Below are 17,038 nucleotides of genomic sequence, written 5' to 3' on the forward strand. Positions count from 1 at the left end.
GGCGGCGGTGGGAGACTCCGCCCACCTGCCCAGACACTTCTGCACATGTGCAGAAGCGTTGTGCAAGCACGCACAAGCGAACCAGTACAAAATAAATTGAAACCCACCATTGCATCACCCCAATCACAACCATGACCCCACTCTCACAGTGCTTTGAAAACCTCTTTTACCAAATCATGCAATTTGTAGAAGTAAGCTTTTGAAAGGTGCTTTTTCAATAGGCAACTGGACTTTCTGGTTTTTCTTTGAAGAAGCTTCTTGGATGAAAAGCAAAACTTCTTCATACAAAAAGCAGAAAAGTCCAGTTGCTTCTTGAAAAAGCAACTTTGAGACAACCATGACCTAGAAGACTGAGAATCTCCATAGATATTAAGCTTTTGAAAGATTGCAAGAATGCACCCATTTGCCAAATGGTATGAGGTAGATTCAGTAGTAGCTGGGCACACCTGATAGAAAACTGCAAAGGTAAGTGGGACAGTTTGTGTGTGCTGGGGATCTGTAACTGCTTGAGGTCTCCTCGTAGGCAGGGGATCAACTGAGGTCTCCTGGGCCATGACAGCTTTATGTGTGCTAGTGGGCTGGGTGGGTGGATGAGATAGGGGAAGAGTTGGCTGGGTAGAGATAGTTACAGCACACTTTTGTTTGTAAATGCAAGTAGACTGCTGAACTCCCAAATTTTTGTCATGTGACTCTGGGAATGCAGCAACTTTGGACACAAATCGTAAGTTCTTTCATTCGGCACAATCTTAATTTTGAAAAAATGTTGAACAAACGAATGTTAAGTAAGGGCTACCTGTATTGTGAATTAACTGAAATTTATACAGTGCCTTAAAAACAGCTTTGTTGAGGAGATAGGTAAACACACCTATCACATACCTACAAGAATAGTAGAGTATGACTTTTTTTTCTCCCCAGGAAAGGACACAACTAGTGAACAGATTCTTGGACACTATGACTAGCAGTATTTTTTTTAAAATCTAGGAGTATTCCTCTGCACAAAGAAAATGTGAATCATTAAATAACATGTAATACATTTCTAGATCATCAAATCACTCAATTCTTAACTGCCTAAATAATCTTTGCTTTTATTGTCTCCATGCCAAAATACCAAAATACCCAAACCCACAAAGAACTAAACTTTCTTTCATGTTAATTCAATGTCCTTACTTTCAGGATTAGGAAATGGAAGCTGAATATCATCACAGTCAGGATGAATCCTCACATGATATTTACTAGGTCCATGTAATGCTAACATGGGAAATAGGAAAATACCGTGAGAGCCCTGTATTATACATGTGAAATGTAGAAGCAATCTTCCAACAAAATTTAACCCAAAAACAATACAAAAAGTAACAGACAATTATCACTTAAATCTTCCAACATGAATGCAAATGTAAGTATAAAAATATAATATTTGAGGAGGGGGAAGAGGAGATGGACTGAGAATGAAAGAAACTATCTCAATGAAGCTCCATATGGGCCAAATTATTTTGTAATGTTTTATAATCTGATAGAGGAGTGTTTACTTTGATCTATACCAGGGTTCCCCAATCCTCATTCCGTAGCGTGGACCCAGTCTGCAGTCTTTTGGGAACGGGGCCAGGCAAATGGCAGGCAAGAGCATGAGTGTGTGAAGCTCCATTTGTGCAAATGGAAGGAGCGTGCATAAAACCATCTCCTCTCCCATCCCCGCCACTGCCAGTCCACAGAGCCAGAAAGCTTAGGGACAGCTGATTTATCCTACGGTATATACAAGCTTGACTCATTTTATATATTTATTAAGTCAACAAAGAATCAAGTGTGCTTTAGAAGTAATTTTGTATACAAATATTCTGCTGAAAGATCAGGCAAGCACAAACACATCTTGAAAATTAGATTTACCGTTCACTGAAAATAAAATACAAAATCTAAAAGACCATGATCATTAGTTATTTTAAAACAATGGAATATGTAACTTAAGCAATAGAGTGCATATCCACATAATTTCTGAGTACATCATCTGTCCAAATGAACATTTAAGACTCTTTAATTGAAAGATTTAAAGATACATTTAAATATATATTTTAAATAAGTGGGATTTAAAGATGCTTATATGTAAACAATTTGTGTCCTCTATATTTACATATCAATACATTACTTCATGACAAATATCTGATTATGCTCTTTATGAATTTGATTCTTTTTTCTGCCAACACATCACTTACAATTAGCAATTGTGTTCACCATTGATATTTATGGGTATCAATTTATTTAAATACATAATAGGCTAGGGTAAAACAGATGCCTAGTAAGTACTGTAAAACAGATGCATAGCAGGTAGAATTGCTATGAATTGTACAAATTGAATATTTTGAAGCTTCCCTTATATTTTAAGAAAATCAGTTTGCTGGAGTAATAGCTAGTAAATGGGATATTTTACTATTATTTCACTATTAATTTTTATATTTTGTGATAAACCAAATAATAAAATTATCACAAGCAAGATGAAAAGAGAAAATAAAACAAAAAGAGCTCTACCTGTATCTGAATTTTGATCTTCATTTCTGGGTGGACTAACATTAAACTGAAGTTTACGTTTCATGGAAGATTTTTCTTTCATGTCCTTTCCCGCATCACTTCTATCCACTTTTGCAGTTTTGCTGTAAGAGGCAATCTTGTCCTTGCTCTTATATAAGGTAAAATATACTGTTATAAGTACGTTTGCATAAGACTGACAATAAACAAAATACGCACATTCACTGAAGGCTTCAATTCAACTAACCAACAATAGTTTTCCCTGTAAACTGTTCTTTAATTTATAACACATTAGTAAGATTGTTAAACTTTATTGTGAAACTTTTGTAAACATAGTTGTAACAAAATGCTAAAGAGACTGATATCTTCTATTTTTATAGATAAAAATAAAATTGTTATTGTGTAAAACTGAGGTAAAATAAACAGAATTATGCAATAAAGAAGCTATTCCAAAGTTCCATATTTCAAAAAAAAAATCTAGAACAAATTATTAGTTTGATCAATTTATATGAAAATATTTTATTAAAGTCAAAAGGAAAAAATTCAATAGGCTATAGTAAACTGATTCCTAAAACTATAACTGAACCTTTCAGGTATGTCAGCTTGTGTGTTCTTATATAATATACTACAGAGGGCACCTGAGTACTATATTTTTCGGAGTATAAGATGCACCTTTTTCCCTGAAAGTCTTAGTCTTTGTCATATTTATCTTTAAACCCGCTACTTTCCCATAATCTGTCAATTCCTCAGTAAGTTTCATACCTGACTTTATAGGATCCTCTAATACAAACACTAGATCAACCGCAAAAGCCTGTAACTTAAATTGTTCCTTTTTAATTTCTAGTCCCTTTATCTGTTCCTCTTTACGTACATTCCTGGCTAAAACCTCTAAGGTTAATATAAACAGCAGCAGGGATAGGGGACAATCTTGTCTTGTACCTTTCTGGATTGCTATACTTTGCATTAATTCACCATTAATTATTACTTTGGCTTTTTGATTTGTATATATTGCTCTAATCTTGTTTATAAATTTATCCCCAAATTCCATGTGTTCCAATTGTTGATGCGGTTTCTTTTGAAGTTCACTCTCTAAATTTCTATACCTTTATTTCAACTCTCTTATTTTTTGATTCTCAATTTTTTTTCTTCCTAGCTGTAGCCGACATTGTGACCCCTCTTATGCCTTAGTTGTATCCAAGGTGGCGCAGTGGTTAAATGCAGCCAAGGTGGCGCAGTGGTTAAATGCAGCACTGCAGGCTACTGCTAGATCAGCAGGTCAGCGGTTCAAATCTCACCGGCTCAGGGTTGACTCAGCCTTCCATCCTTCCGAGGTGGGTAAAATGAGGACCCAGATTGTTGGGGGCAATATGCTGACTCTCTGTAAACCGCTTAGAGAGACCTGAAAGGCCTATGAAGCGGTATATAAGTCTACTGCTATTGCTATATTGCTATTGCTATCCCATAGGTTATGTATAGATGTGTCTCCTGGTGAGTTTTCTTTGAAGAAAAATCTTAATTCCTGATTAACTTTTTTAATATATTCCTGATCCTTTAGAATTGTTCTATTGAATAACCAACAATAACTGCCCTTTTGTTTTTTCCATATAATCCTCATGGGATTGTGATCGGCCCATAAATTGGGTTCTATATCTCCTTCACTTCCAAAATGAACTCCATCGACATCCAGACCATATCTATCCTTGACCAGGATTCATGTCTATTCAAGTAGTAGGTATATTGCTTTCCTTCTGGGCATCTTTCTCACCATACATTTAAGTAACTTGTTTATAAATCTGTTTTAATTGTTAGTTCCAAGGAAAGATTTGGCTGATTAACTGGTTGCACCTAATTACAATTAGATAAAACTTTTCATGTTTCAGCTCTATCTTTTGTCTAACTATGTAAAGTTGCATGCATGCCTTATAAATAAATAATTTTCTAAGACCAATGTCTAAATCAGTAGCTCCCAACGTGGGGCCCATACGCCACAGGGGGAAAATTTGATTGAACCATGTTTAAACCAAGTTAATGGCCTTTTAGGCTTCCTCCGCATGAGTAGAGCACTTTTTGAGTAAAATAAGAATTATATGTCACAGGGAGGGGGCATCAGGATTTTAGAGATGCTTCGGTGGGGAATGGCCAAAAAAAGGTTGGGAAGCACTGGTCTAAAGGTTCATTTGTTTATTTTTGCTCTAATCTAACTTAATCCACTACAATTGACAATACTAATGGAAGGGTTCCTTGAAAGCATAAAATGCTATTAACTATATACCTTTTCCAATAGAAAATGCAATTTTCGTACCTCATTCACATTATTAACAGGCAGTCCTCATTTAACAACCACATGTTGTTATACTCTGCCTGGCAATTCTGACCCTGTAACACTGTATGTGCCACTCACCACTTCCTCCCCTGCTCCGCACCAGCCACTTGGTTCTGTCATACTTGTGTGGCATCTTGCAGACCACTCACCCACCCTCCACCACCTGGCAACAACCTTTTCCAACCAGCCGCAGGACGCCAGCCAGTGAGAAGAAAGCTGCACATGCGCGAAGATGGTGGCAGCAAAAGAAGCCTCTCGGCTTCCAAGTTCAGCAGCAGGGTCGATCCATTCACAGGGTCACTTTTCTCCGCACCCAAGAAAGATCAAAAGTGGCGGAACAGCAGCCTTTGAGGACAAGGCCAGCATAGCCACCTAGAGATAAGAAAATGAACCACTGAGGGAAGCCCCCCGAAGCTGCCAGTGTGTAGCCGCCCCCCTCCCCGCAGCTTGGAGTTCCAAGCGGAAGATGTCCTCGGCTGTTGCGAAGAAGCGGCAGCTCTGGATATGCCAGGCCCACTTCATTATCTTTGCAAGCCATTTTGCAAACAAGGAGGACTTGCTCCCAGCAAAGGCTGGCGAACGAAGGCTTTTCAACTGGCATGTGACCAGCCTGGAAGGGGGGAAAAAAACCCAAAAGATTTGAGAGAGGCAGTACATCCACGGCAGTACTTCCCTGGTTCTCCGTAGTGCAGTTGGAAAGAATCCCTGAGAGCTCCCAGATGTGGGCCATTATTTGCAAAAACTGAGGCATTTTTTCCTTACCCAGCCTTCAGACACACTTTGCAGGCTTCAGCAGGGCTGGGAAGAAGGCAAAAATGCCCCCATTTTTGCAAAAAGCAGGCAAAATATTAGCTGTTTTTTTGCAAAAATAGAGGCATTTTTGCCTTCCCCCAGCCTCCAGAAGCACTCTACAGCCTTCAGCAGGGCTGGGAAAGGCAAAAATGCCCCCGTTTTTCACAAAGATGGAGGCGTTTTTGCCTTTCCCCAACCCTGCTGAAGCCTGCAAAGTTTTCCTGGGGGCCAGGGAGGACTAAAACTTTTTTTTCTTACTGGGTAGTTTGCAGGTGCTCCCTTAACTCTGACAAGGCTGGAGCCCTGCCACCCATCAAAACTTTCACCACCATTTTGATTGGCATGACTTGGTGAGGGGATTATGTGACTGAGTGGGCGTGAGTGACATTGAGTTGGTCACGCGCACTCAGTCATTCCCCCATCTAGCCACGCCACCGTACCGGTAGAAACCCATCCGAGAGAACCCCTACTCTTTTCAAACAAAAAGTGACGTAAAAGGATTATTTCTTCTTAATCTCTGAATTACATAATGCAGAAGCAATAAAACACGTTATACCTACAAGCAGAAAGTTTTTGAAATTTTGGCACAGTCAGTCTTAAAAACTTCAATTAAATTTTCCCTATTTATACTCAGTAGATTAGCTATAAACATATGTTTTATTACAATATATTAGTCTTTTGAAATAAGCAAACACAGGAATTAGTATGCAACAATTTACAACATTTTAACAAATTAATTCAGAAGGTAAAATATATTAATTCTGTGTTCATGCTAAATTGTTATCAGATATTGTTCCTTGATTGAGCTTTTGATCCAAACACAGTTCATTTTATTACAGAAAAAACAGCTCTATTATTTATGTAAGAGACTGCTAGGAATAAAATAATCCAAAGGAGTACAGAAGAGCTTAATTATGTATCACAACATTGATAAATGTAATATATGTGCATTTTCAATTGGGGAGCCTCTGCTATATATTTAATCTAACACACTAAAGAGAGATGCTCCCAGAGAATTATCATTTTTCAGAAACAGAAAACTGACTGCTGTTCAGTTATCTAATTAATGAGAAAAATCTGTAGACATCAAAAGCCAAGATGAGACAAATAACTGAATCCTAAAGCATTCCTACCACCAAATCATGTCAATATTTTAGTTTGGCCCTCTTGTAGTACAATTTTTATTTAGCAGATCTATAATAATGCAGTGTCAAAACCTTCCTACGTACCTTTTCATTATTCAGAACAAAAGTATTCTTAAATCCTAGCCTGAACAAAATCTCAGCCATCAAAATATTTGTTTCTGTTTCTCTCAACTGTTGTCTAATCATGATTTTTAGGTCCTGAATAATAGAATGACAGAATAACAGAGTTGGAAGGGACCTTAGAGGTCTTCTAGTCCAACCCCTTGCTCAGGCAGGAAACCCTATACCATTTCAGACAAATGGTTGTCCATTCTCTTCTTTAAAACTTCCAGTATTGGAGCATTCATAACTTCTGGAAACAAGTTGTTCCACTGATATTGTTCTAACTGTCAGGAAATTTCTCCTTAGTTCTAGGTTGCTTCTCTCTTTGATTAGTTTCCATTCATTGCTTCTTGTCCTGCCTTCAGGTGCTTTGGAGAATAGCTATAGTCTCAACATCTCTTTTACACCATGGCAACCAAAACTAGATGCATTCTTACCAAAGTCTCACCTAGACATTATAAATTGGTATTAACATTTTATGTGATTTTGATTCTATTTCTCTGTTAATGCAGCCTAAAACTATGTTGGCTTTTTTAGCAGCTACATAGTACTCTGGCTCATATTTAAGTGATTGTTCACTAGGATTCCAAGATCCTTCGGGATTGGGCGGCATATAAATATATTTAATAAATAAATAAATAAAAATCTCTCTCACAATTACTACTATTGAGCCAGGTACCACATACTATACCTGTGCATTTGGTTTTTCTTGCCTAAATGTAGATTCTTACTTTTTACACCATCAAATTTCATTTTGTTAGATAGCGCCCAATATTCAAGTCTATCAAGATCCTTCTGTATCTTAAGCCTGTCTTCTGGAAGGTTGGATATTCCTACCAGCTTCGTGTTGTCTGCAAATTTGATGAGTTCTCCACCTATTCCCTCATCCAAATTACTGATGAAGATGTCAAAGAATACTGGGCCTAAAACAGAGCCTTGGAATACCCCACTGCATACTTCCCTCTATGCAGTTCCATTGAGGACTATACGTTGAGTGCGGTTAGTCAACCAGTTACGAATCCATCTGATAGTGATGATGTCTAACCCACATTTTTCTATCTTATCAAGTATTCAGTTATGGTCTATTTTATCAAATTCCTTACTGAAGTCCAAGTAAATTATATTCACAACATTCCTCTGGTCTACTAATTTGTCAAAGAATCACATTGTCAAAGAATGCAACAAGATTTGTCTGGCACAATCTGATTTTGCCATGTTGGCTTTTGGTTATGACTTTGTTTACCGCCAGGTGTTCACAGATTCGTTGCTTGATTATCTTTTCCAGAATCTTCCCAGATATTGAAATCAGACTGATTTCCTAGATCTGTTTTTTTTCCTTTTTTTGAAAATGGAAACTACATCAACTCTTTTCCAGTCTCCTGGTAGTTCCCTGGTGCTCCAGGATCTTTGAAAAATATAGTTCAATGGTTCTGAGATTGCTAGTCCTTTAGAATCTTAGAATGTAATCCATCTGGCTCTGGCGAGTTAAACTCATCTAGGGTGGACAGGTGCTCACTTACCATTTTCTTGACTATTTTAACTTGTATTCCTAATCTGTTTTTTATGGTACTGTTTTTGATAACTTCCTGAATGACTATTCCAGAAATTATATATACAGAAGACCTCCCCACCATAAACAGGAAATGACTAATTAGCAATGCCTCCATTCCAAAATCCAGTGGTCTTTCCTGAGAAAGATAAACTTTGAACTATTTTCTCCTCTTCCAATATTTCATACTGCATGATGTTTGTTAAGATAAAACAGGAAGTGATAGTTTCTATAATATAATTTCCCATCTTTCATATTACTACTGTTTTAAATCTTAAAATTAATGCTATGAAATATAATCTTTGGTATGTTAAATGAAGCAGCGAGTTACCTTCAAGCAATTTCACCAGTTATTGTATATGACACACTGAAATGTTTTATAAAAATAAAAATAACACAATAAACAATATCATAACAAAGGATAGGGCTTTTATTAGCATTTGACTATAGCGACTCATTTTTGTATTATTCAAATCCATTTAGTCAACTAATTGTTTTTAACTCACAAAGATTCTATTTCCATAAATTAGCTAAAACATAATCTTAAGTTTCTTTTTATACCTTTCTTCCAGTTGGTTTCTCCACCATGGTGCTATCGCTGACAGAATTCTGAACTTGAACTGTCTTTGTTGACCCAAACCTGGGCATTTTATAGTTGTTCACTAAATTTATCTTGCATCAATATGCTCATTATGTATCTGCCAAGTAAAAAAAAAGAAAAAGAAATAGAAATAACCACCTGTATGTATGAAATTATTCAGCTACACAGATAAGCAATACACTTCAGTCTTTATAGAATTGTTTACATGTAGTAGCATAAATTAAAAACATAAATATACTAAATATATGGTTCTGTTATCTTTCTTCATTTGATAGACATAATGAAATGAAAAATAAATAGTGGAAGCGAGGTAGCTGGCATTCTTGCTGGCATTCTCACTGGCAACCCAGACTATCGACAGACTCAGTCCATATAGTTTTTAGTTGCTTAATAAAAAACATTGGGGTTAAAGTAGCATCAGAAATTATATACATATACACTACTTACTATGGAAGCTAAATCGTATGATGAACAGTTGAAGGAATGTCTAGCCTATTGAAGAGACTGATTACAGGGGCACATGATAACTGTCTTCAGTACTTAAGGGGCTGTCACAGAGAAGAGAGGATTGACATTCTCCAAAGCACAAGCGGACAGGACAAGAAATAATGGTGGAAGCTTGTTAAAGACAGAGCTAACCTAGAATTAAGGAGAAATTTTCTGACAGTGAGAACAACCAATGAGGTAACTTAACTCCTAGAGTTGTGAATGCTCCATCATTGGAGGTTTTCAGAAATAAACTGGACAACCATTTGATCAGAATGTTATAAGGTCTCCTACCTTAAGCAGGGGTTTGAAGAATTCTGGATCCCTTCCAGCCCTATGATTCTATGTTCTATATAATTTATATTTGTAACTGTATTGGAGAAATTCAAAGTTGTTTTTTTTAAATTCTATTAGGTTTTCTTTATTCTTTTCCATCTTCCATTCTGCTTTTTCTTTTTAATAATTTTGTTTGTTTTTATTTATATTTTACTTTTTGTAGAAGTTTAATAAAGTATATTAGAACAATAGGCATTGAACTCTGCTTAAATATAAGTACATATTAAATAAAATACCAAATATTATTTAAAGGGACTTAAAATACTACATAAATTTGGGAACACAATGTATACATAGAAAAGGCTGGTCTAAAAGATTCATAGACTGATTCAAAATTTTAAATCAATATTTTGTGTGGCTAAATATTGCATTATATGTTAATATTTATTCTTGTATAAACAATGATAAAATCAATATGCAATTTAATATATATTTTTATTTTCAAATGCTGATAATACCACCAATGACAATATCATTGTCAAGACGAGTAGCAATTTATAAATTGCTTCATAGTAGTCCTCAGGTTACAACCCTAATTGGGACCAGAATTTATACTGCTCAGTGAATATTTAATTAAATGAAATATCACATAATTGTGCTGCTCAGCAACTGCTGTTCCATTATTCTTGGTTGCAATTATTAGGAAAAGACCCTATACCCTATGATGGTGAACCTATGTCATGCAGAGCCATATTTGGTGGCTTGCCAGCCATCAGCTCTGACATGTGCTGATTTTTCACATTTCCAGAGGCCCAGGGGATGCCGTTTTCACCCTCCCCAGGGTTCAGGAAACCCTCCGGAGGCTGGGGAGGGCGAAAAATGGCCCCAACTGGCCAACTGGAAGTGAACTTCCGATTGGCCCGTTGGGACTCTTTTTTGCCCTCCCCAGGCTTCAGGAAAGCCTCCAGAGGCTGGGGAGGGCAAAAAACGGGCCAACTGGAAGTTTGTTCCTGAAGCCTGGGGAGGGAAATCCTCCTGAAACCCGGAGGATTTCCTGAAGCCTGGGGAGAGCAAAAAACGGCCCCAATGGCCCAACCAGAAGTTCAGAAACAATTCATTTCCAGCTTCCAGAGGGCCTCCGGGGGGGGGGGGCTTTTTTTCCGTCCCTGGGCTTCAGGAAAGCCTCTGCAGGCTGGAGTAGGGTTAGGGTGCATGGGAAGAGGGTTGTCATGCATGCGCAGTTGGGTGGGGAGATTGAGTGGGCACATGAGTATGCTCAATAGCGCACATGCACAATTTTGGCACATCATAAGAAAAAGGTTCACCATCAGTGCCCTATACCTTTCTTGCGAACTTTGCGAAGAGGCTACTGCATTTCTCTACTGATACCCTCTGCCACCATTGCCCAAGCTGACTTTCAAGATCTTCTTCACCATGACTCTTTAATGGGTTTGCCATTTGCTTCCTAGCCTCAAACCTACAATGCAGCGGCACTGTCTGCCTTTGTAGGGGGGCCTTGGTAGGGATGCCCACTTCACCAGTCTCAGCCCAACTCAGCCTTGCCTGGAAAACTCTGCATGCTCCATGTATTCCTGCCCAAGGTCCAAGAAGCAGAATCCACACATCAACATTACCCATAAAATGTATATCAGACATTGTTTCCATCAAAAAGAATAGGGGTAGAACAGATTCTTACATAGGCTGCAACCAACTGTCACGACTCAGGTTTATTTCTCTGCTTGGAAAGAAGGGGCATTGTTCTTACCTGAGACACCATTTCTCATGGTGATCGATGGGAGAGTCCAGTATGGGTAGGTCTAATCTCGTAGCTCTATTGACTGAGTTGAAATTCTGAGGACATGCCTCCCTGGTAACGGTCCCCAATTGAACAACGAAGATGAAGCGAATCTTTCAATCTGGCTCCAGTTCAAACTTATCCCTTCCCAGAAACTGGACCAGACAGTCAACTGGGTGGAACTGGACTCTCCCATTGATCACCATGAGAAAGGGCATCTCGGGTAACACCATGCCCCTTCTTCATTAGATCGACAGGAGAGTCCAGGATGGGATATACCAAAGCTTTGGCAGTCCCATGGGCGGGGACTATTCTGGTCCGAAGTCCTGGCCTCCTCATGCACTCGCTGCAGAACATGTTTGCCGAATGAAGCCTCCACGGAAGAGTATGTGTCTAGTCTTTAGTGGCAGATGAACAATACCAGAGATGTCCATGTCACTGCTCGACAAATTTCTTCTACAGAAGCCTACATAGTCCTGGTCGCTGTTGTGGCAGCACTCCTAGTGGAATGTGCCGTGATCTCTTGAGGCACCAAGAGAGCCTGGAGTTCATAGGCCCTGGCAATCCATACCTGTAGCCAATGACCCACCATGGCAGTTGTCACCCTGTGGCCCAAAGTTGATGGCTGAAAGGATACGAACAGGGACTCAGTTTTCCTAACGGAAGCAATCCTAGAGATGTAAATGCGGAAGGACCGCCTAACATTTAACTTATGCCATCACTGTTCCAAGGCATGCCAAGACCAAGGACAGAAATCAGGCAAGATCAATTCCTGTGCTTGGTGAAACAAGGAGTTAACCTTTGGAAGAAAGGCTGAGGTCGTGATCTCCTCTTAACGATCTGTGAAGAAACAGAGATGATCTCCTATGGGAAGTAGGGTCCTGATGTCAGTTGTGGTGCCTGAATGCTCTACTGTTGTTGCCCAAAAGGGCCGCTTGCCCTGTGACTGCTGTCTGCCTCTGGTTCTGGTAGCTGGATCTGGGTAGAAAGGGCCACTGCTGTCGGGGAAAGCCATGTCCCACTATTCCTGCCGAAATGAGGGCGGCCTGAAATACGGCGAGGCACAGAAATCTGCCCTCCTGCCTTGGGATGGAAACACCTTCTGTTTATCTCTGGTCTCCACTAAAAATAGATCCAGAGATTCCCCAAATAGGTTTACTCCTTCTAAAGGGGGCGGACACCAACTTCCATTTATTCTTGGTGTCCATGCGCCAATATCGCAGCAACAACATGCGACAAGCCATTATTGAAGAGGCAATGGCACTTGCCGAAAACCTGGTGGCGTTTAGTGACACATCTGCGGTAAACTCAACAGCCACAATGATTTTGCAGAGGTCTTGGTGCACCTACAGATCTTCCGCTGGGATTCGAGCTTGAAGCTGCCTGAGCCAGCGCACCGATGTTCGGATGAAAAAGGATACCGCAGTGGAGGCCCGGATCACCCAGGAGTCAGCCTGATGGGCTCTACAAAGAGCCATCTCCTCCCTTCATTCTTCTGCTTTCAATGCATCCTCCGTGTCCAGTGGCAGGACTGAGGAAGTTAAGGCAGCCACAGGACTATCTACGTTCAGCACTTGGACCAGTTCCAGGAGATTCGAATCTACACTGTAAAGCATGTTCTCCGAGCCATTGGGTCTAGAAAATATGGCTGGAGAGATCTATTGTCTCTTTATTACGTCCAGGAGGTCCTTGGAATAGGGATCGCACCCGCCTCTGTAGTCTGCTCTGTCAAAAGGAAGTCTTCCTGCTCTGCCATCTCCAGGGTTGGCTCTTGTGAAACTGCATCCTTCCCCACGCAAGCAGTGCTCCATGCCTTGGAATGCAGAGACTTAAAGAGAGAGGGGTTAAACGGGACCTTGAAAGCCGGCACACAGGGCAGGTCTCCTTCACAGTCTGAAATTCCCCCTCCCCTTGAAGCTCCCCCTCTGACAGGGAAGATTGGCTTCGGGTGGAATGCCCTGGGAAATAAGGTCCTTGAAATGGCCCTTGGTAACTCAAAGTCTCACCCGCTGGCTGCCCAAACTCCGGGTGCATGGTCTGGTCCACTACTGGCATGGGCAATTGCTGGCTGTGATGTATCTCAGCAATTTCCTGTCTGATATTCAAAGCCTCAAAAAGGGAGGTATGTCCTGCTTCTGAAGCCCCCTGCCCAGCGGAGCCCCACTGCTGTAGGAGTAAAGTTGCTTCTGGAGCATGCCTGTGCCCCCTAAAGGACTGTCCTCTTTCAGAAGCTGTCACAGGGATCTGTGACCTAGAATGAGCAGCAAGATCCGATTGTCTAGTAGGCCAAGAAGCCCTCCTGTTCTGACTGCTAAGGCCCCCTGGGTTCCAGGCCCCTGCAGGTATACTCTGATACTCTTCTTGTTGCTCCGTCTGCAAGGCCACCTCAGTGAACCTGTGTGAGATTGGATTGTTGGCCATTCTGGGATCTGAGTGTCTCTGTCGATCCGATCCCTTTTTGGCCCTGTTAAACTCCTTATCAAGACCTTTTGCCTCTGCTTGGCTGCCTTTTCCTCCACCCTGGAGGATTTCTTATGTGCATTTGCCTTAGCTTTGATCTTGGTGGCTGCTGCCAGACTAGCCGACCTGGGCTTGATTGGACCTCTACCATTCCTATCTGTGTCTTGAAGAGACTCTGTCTCTCCCTGCTTTTGGCCAGAAGCTGCACCACTGTCCTCCATTTTGTGTCACAGGTGCAGGCCTGAAATTGGGGCAGACATGCTTGAAAGCCCAGCTGCCAGCACAGCAATGTAAGAGGCTCCTAGGAAAAATCCCAAAATTCAGGCCCCACCGCAGCCACAGATTATAATTAGGGCCCCAAACCTGGCCTTGAGTCACTATAAACCCGCATCAATGATACTAGCCTTTGAGGAAAATCTGTGAGGATGTTGTGATGACTACTCTGGCGGGCTCCTTGAACAGGTGACCCTTCAGTAGAGCCGGCGATTGCTACCACTTGAGAGACCTCTTCACTGACAGGGGAATCTGCACCCTCATGGACGAGTTGCTTCTCTTGGCTCTTTGATGGGGCAGGAGAAGCCACTACAACTCTCTGGAGTGAAGACGTGCCCAGGGAACGACCGAGATGCAGAATATCATCTTCCCCAACAGTTGTGATAGGATTAGCACGGGGCCTGCCTCAACCCCAGAACCTTGTGGGTCAGGGATACTAAGCTGTCTATCCTGTCCTGGGAGAGGAAAAGTCTGCAGCCTCAGGTGTCTATCACCGCCCCCAGATGGTTGAGTTTGATAGTGGGGATGACTCGTTTCCAGGTTCAGGGAGAACCCGTGACACCTGAGGGACCTCATTTTGAAATGGAGGTCCCATAAGGCCTGTCTCCTGGACAATTGGATGAGAATGTTGTGTAGGTAACATTGAAGCCTTATGGGCCTGCGCCCGAGTTGCGCTGCAACCACTGCCAGAACTTTTGTGAAGGTCCTGGGTGCCGACGACAGGCCGAATGGAAGGGCCCTGTACTGGTAGTGTCAATCAGCATAGAAAAATCGCAGGAACCTCCAGTGTTGTGGCCAAATTGGAATGTGGAGATAAGCCTCCTTCAAGTTGATGGATGTGAGGAGATCCCCCTGGCGAATCCCCACTAGGATGGTCTACAAGGATTGCATCTTGAACCTCCTGTATTGATTGAGATACTTGAGGTCCAAGATGGCCCTCCACCCCCCAGAATTCTTGGGCACCAGGAAGAGGATGGAATAAAATCCCTTCACCTCCTGGTCAGTTGGAACTTGTTCCACAGCATTGATCTCTAGAAGATGGTAAATCTCCTGGGTCATGAGTTCCCTCTTGAGGGGACAAGAGGGAGTCAGGCATCGGATAAAGTTCTGATATGGTTGAGAGAGGAACTCCAAGAACAGCCCCTCCCTGACAGTCTGGAGGACCTAGGCATCCTCTGTGGTCAGAGCCCATTGGAAAGCGAACAGTTGGAGCCGGCCCCCAATGGGCGGGGAGCGTTGATGGTCACTTGGATTTGCGGAAGGGACTGTTGGAGGGCCAGCCGCGGTTGGACCTGCGGAAGTTTAACTGCTGCCTGCTCCTGTCCCAAAAGAACTGCCTGTCCTGGGCTCCTGTCCCAAAAGAACTGACCAGCCGTCCGTTCAGGGGAGCAGAAGAGGGTCCAGCGGAGTCACTGGAACGAAAGGACTGCCTCTTAAAATAGGGAGAGGATTTGCGATCCTGTTTCTTATTCAGGGTGGGTAGAACTTTCCGTTTATCTTTGGATTCAATCAAGAAAGGGTCTAAGACCTCCCCAAATAATTTGAAATCTTTGAACGGGGCAGACATTAATTTCCACTTGTTCTTCTGGTCCGCCTGTCAGTGGCGGAGCCAGACTAAGTGGCAGGAGGTCATGTTGGATGCCAAGGCCCTAAAGGCTAATTTGGCCACGTTAAGGGAGGCATCCGCCGAATACTGGGAGGCCGCAATAATCTTTGTAATGTCTTGGTGAAGACGAGCATCTCCTGCTGGCAGTTTGGCCTGAAGTTCACGTAGCCAAATGACAGAGGCTCTGTTAGAGAAGGACCCGGAGGAAGAAGCCTTAATGGCCCAGGCCGCCGCCTGATGTGTCTTGTGGCAGGCCTTCTCCGCCCTTTTGTTCTCTGCCTTGAGGCCTTCCAAAAGCCGGAAGGACCAAATTAGATGTGAGGGCCACTATAGGAGGATCTACAGATGGCAGTACCAGGAGGTCCTCCAGCGTGGGATCAACTGAGTATAGCTTCTTATCCCCGCCACTGGGAGCAGACAGGGAACCCGGCTAGGTCAACTGCCACTGAATGACATCCATAAAGAGGTCTGGGACTGGCACCAGCTCCTGCTGAGGAGCCTGAACATTGAACATGCTAGCATTGGGGTTGACCGGAGCAGAATCCAAGGATCCCTGCACGGACTTAGGCTTGGTACCCACCTGGGTGCTGTTTTTAGCCTTGTGCAAGATGGACTTAAAAAGGCTAGGCTTAAAGAGTCCCGAGAATGCAGGAGCATCTGGAGGAAGGTTTTCGTCCTCCGAGAGCTCCTGCTCCTCTTGATCTGGGTCCTCCAATGCTGAAGCCTTGCTTAACGCTGAGGACTCCAGAGAAGGGTGACAGACCCGCCTGGTGGAGGATGGAGCCTCCTGCCTGGGCTGAGAGGTGCTGGGTGTAACGGGTGCTTGCCTCTACATCCCCTGGGCAATGCCCTGGGAAATGTCATGGGCGACCCCGCCTGCATGTAGGCAGATAACTCAGGTTCCTGAGTTATCGCAGGGTCCGAACCAACTGGGTCCCTGGGAGGAGGATGAACATGTCGGGCAAGGATGGGGTTGGGCTCCTTGGGGGTGGGCCCAGACTCAGAAACACATGAACAGGCGATTCCCCCCTTGGGAGTGGAGGAATTGCTGTTCCAATAATAGAGGCAGGCTGAGGGCACTTCCTCACCGCCTGGCGTTAGGCCTTCTCAAATTGT

The 17,038-nt window shown here is 42.3% G+C and overlaps 1 protein-coding gene across 1 annotated transcript in view; it reads right to left on the reverse strand.

The window, feature by feature from the left end:
• ANKRD12 (ankyrin repeat domain 12) overlaps positions 1 to 17,038 on the reverse strand; it is a 65,916-nt gene that overhangs the window by 32,942 nt on the left and 15,936 nt on the right. The window contains 3 exon segments of the mRNA XM_032222488.1: positions 1,168 to 1,248; positions 2,518 to 2,665; positions 8,987 to 9,123. Coding sequence (XP_032078379.1) covers positions 1,168 to 1,248; positions 2,518 to 2,665; positions 8,987 to 9,073 — 316 coding nt within the window. The 5' untranslated portion in view covers positions 9,074 to 9,123.

The sequence above is a fragment of the Thamnophis elegans genome, chromosome 8 (assembly GCF_009769535.1).
Source record: "Thamnophis elegans isolate rThaEle1 chromosome 8, rThaEle1.pri, whole genome shotgun sequence".
Taxonomy (NCBI): domain Eukaryota; kingdom Metazoa; phylum Chordata; class Lepidosauria; order Squamata; family Colubridae; genus Thamnophis; species Thamnophis elegans.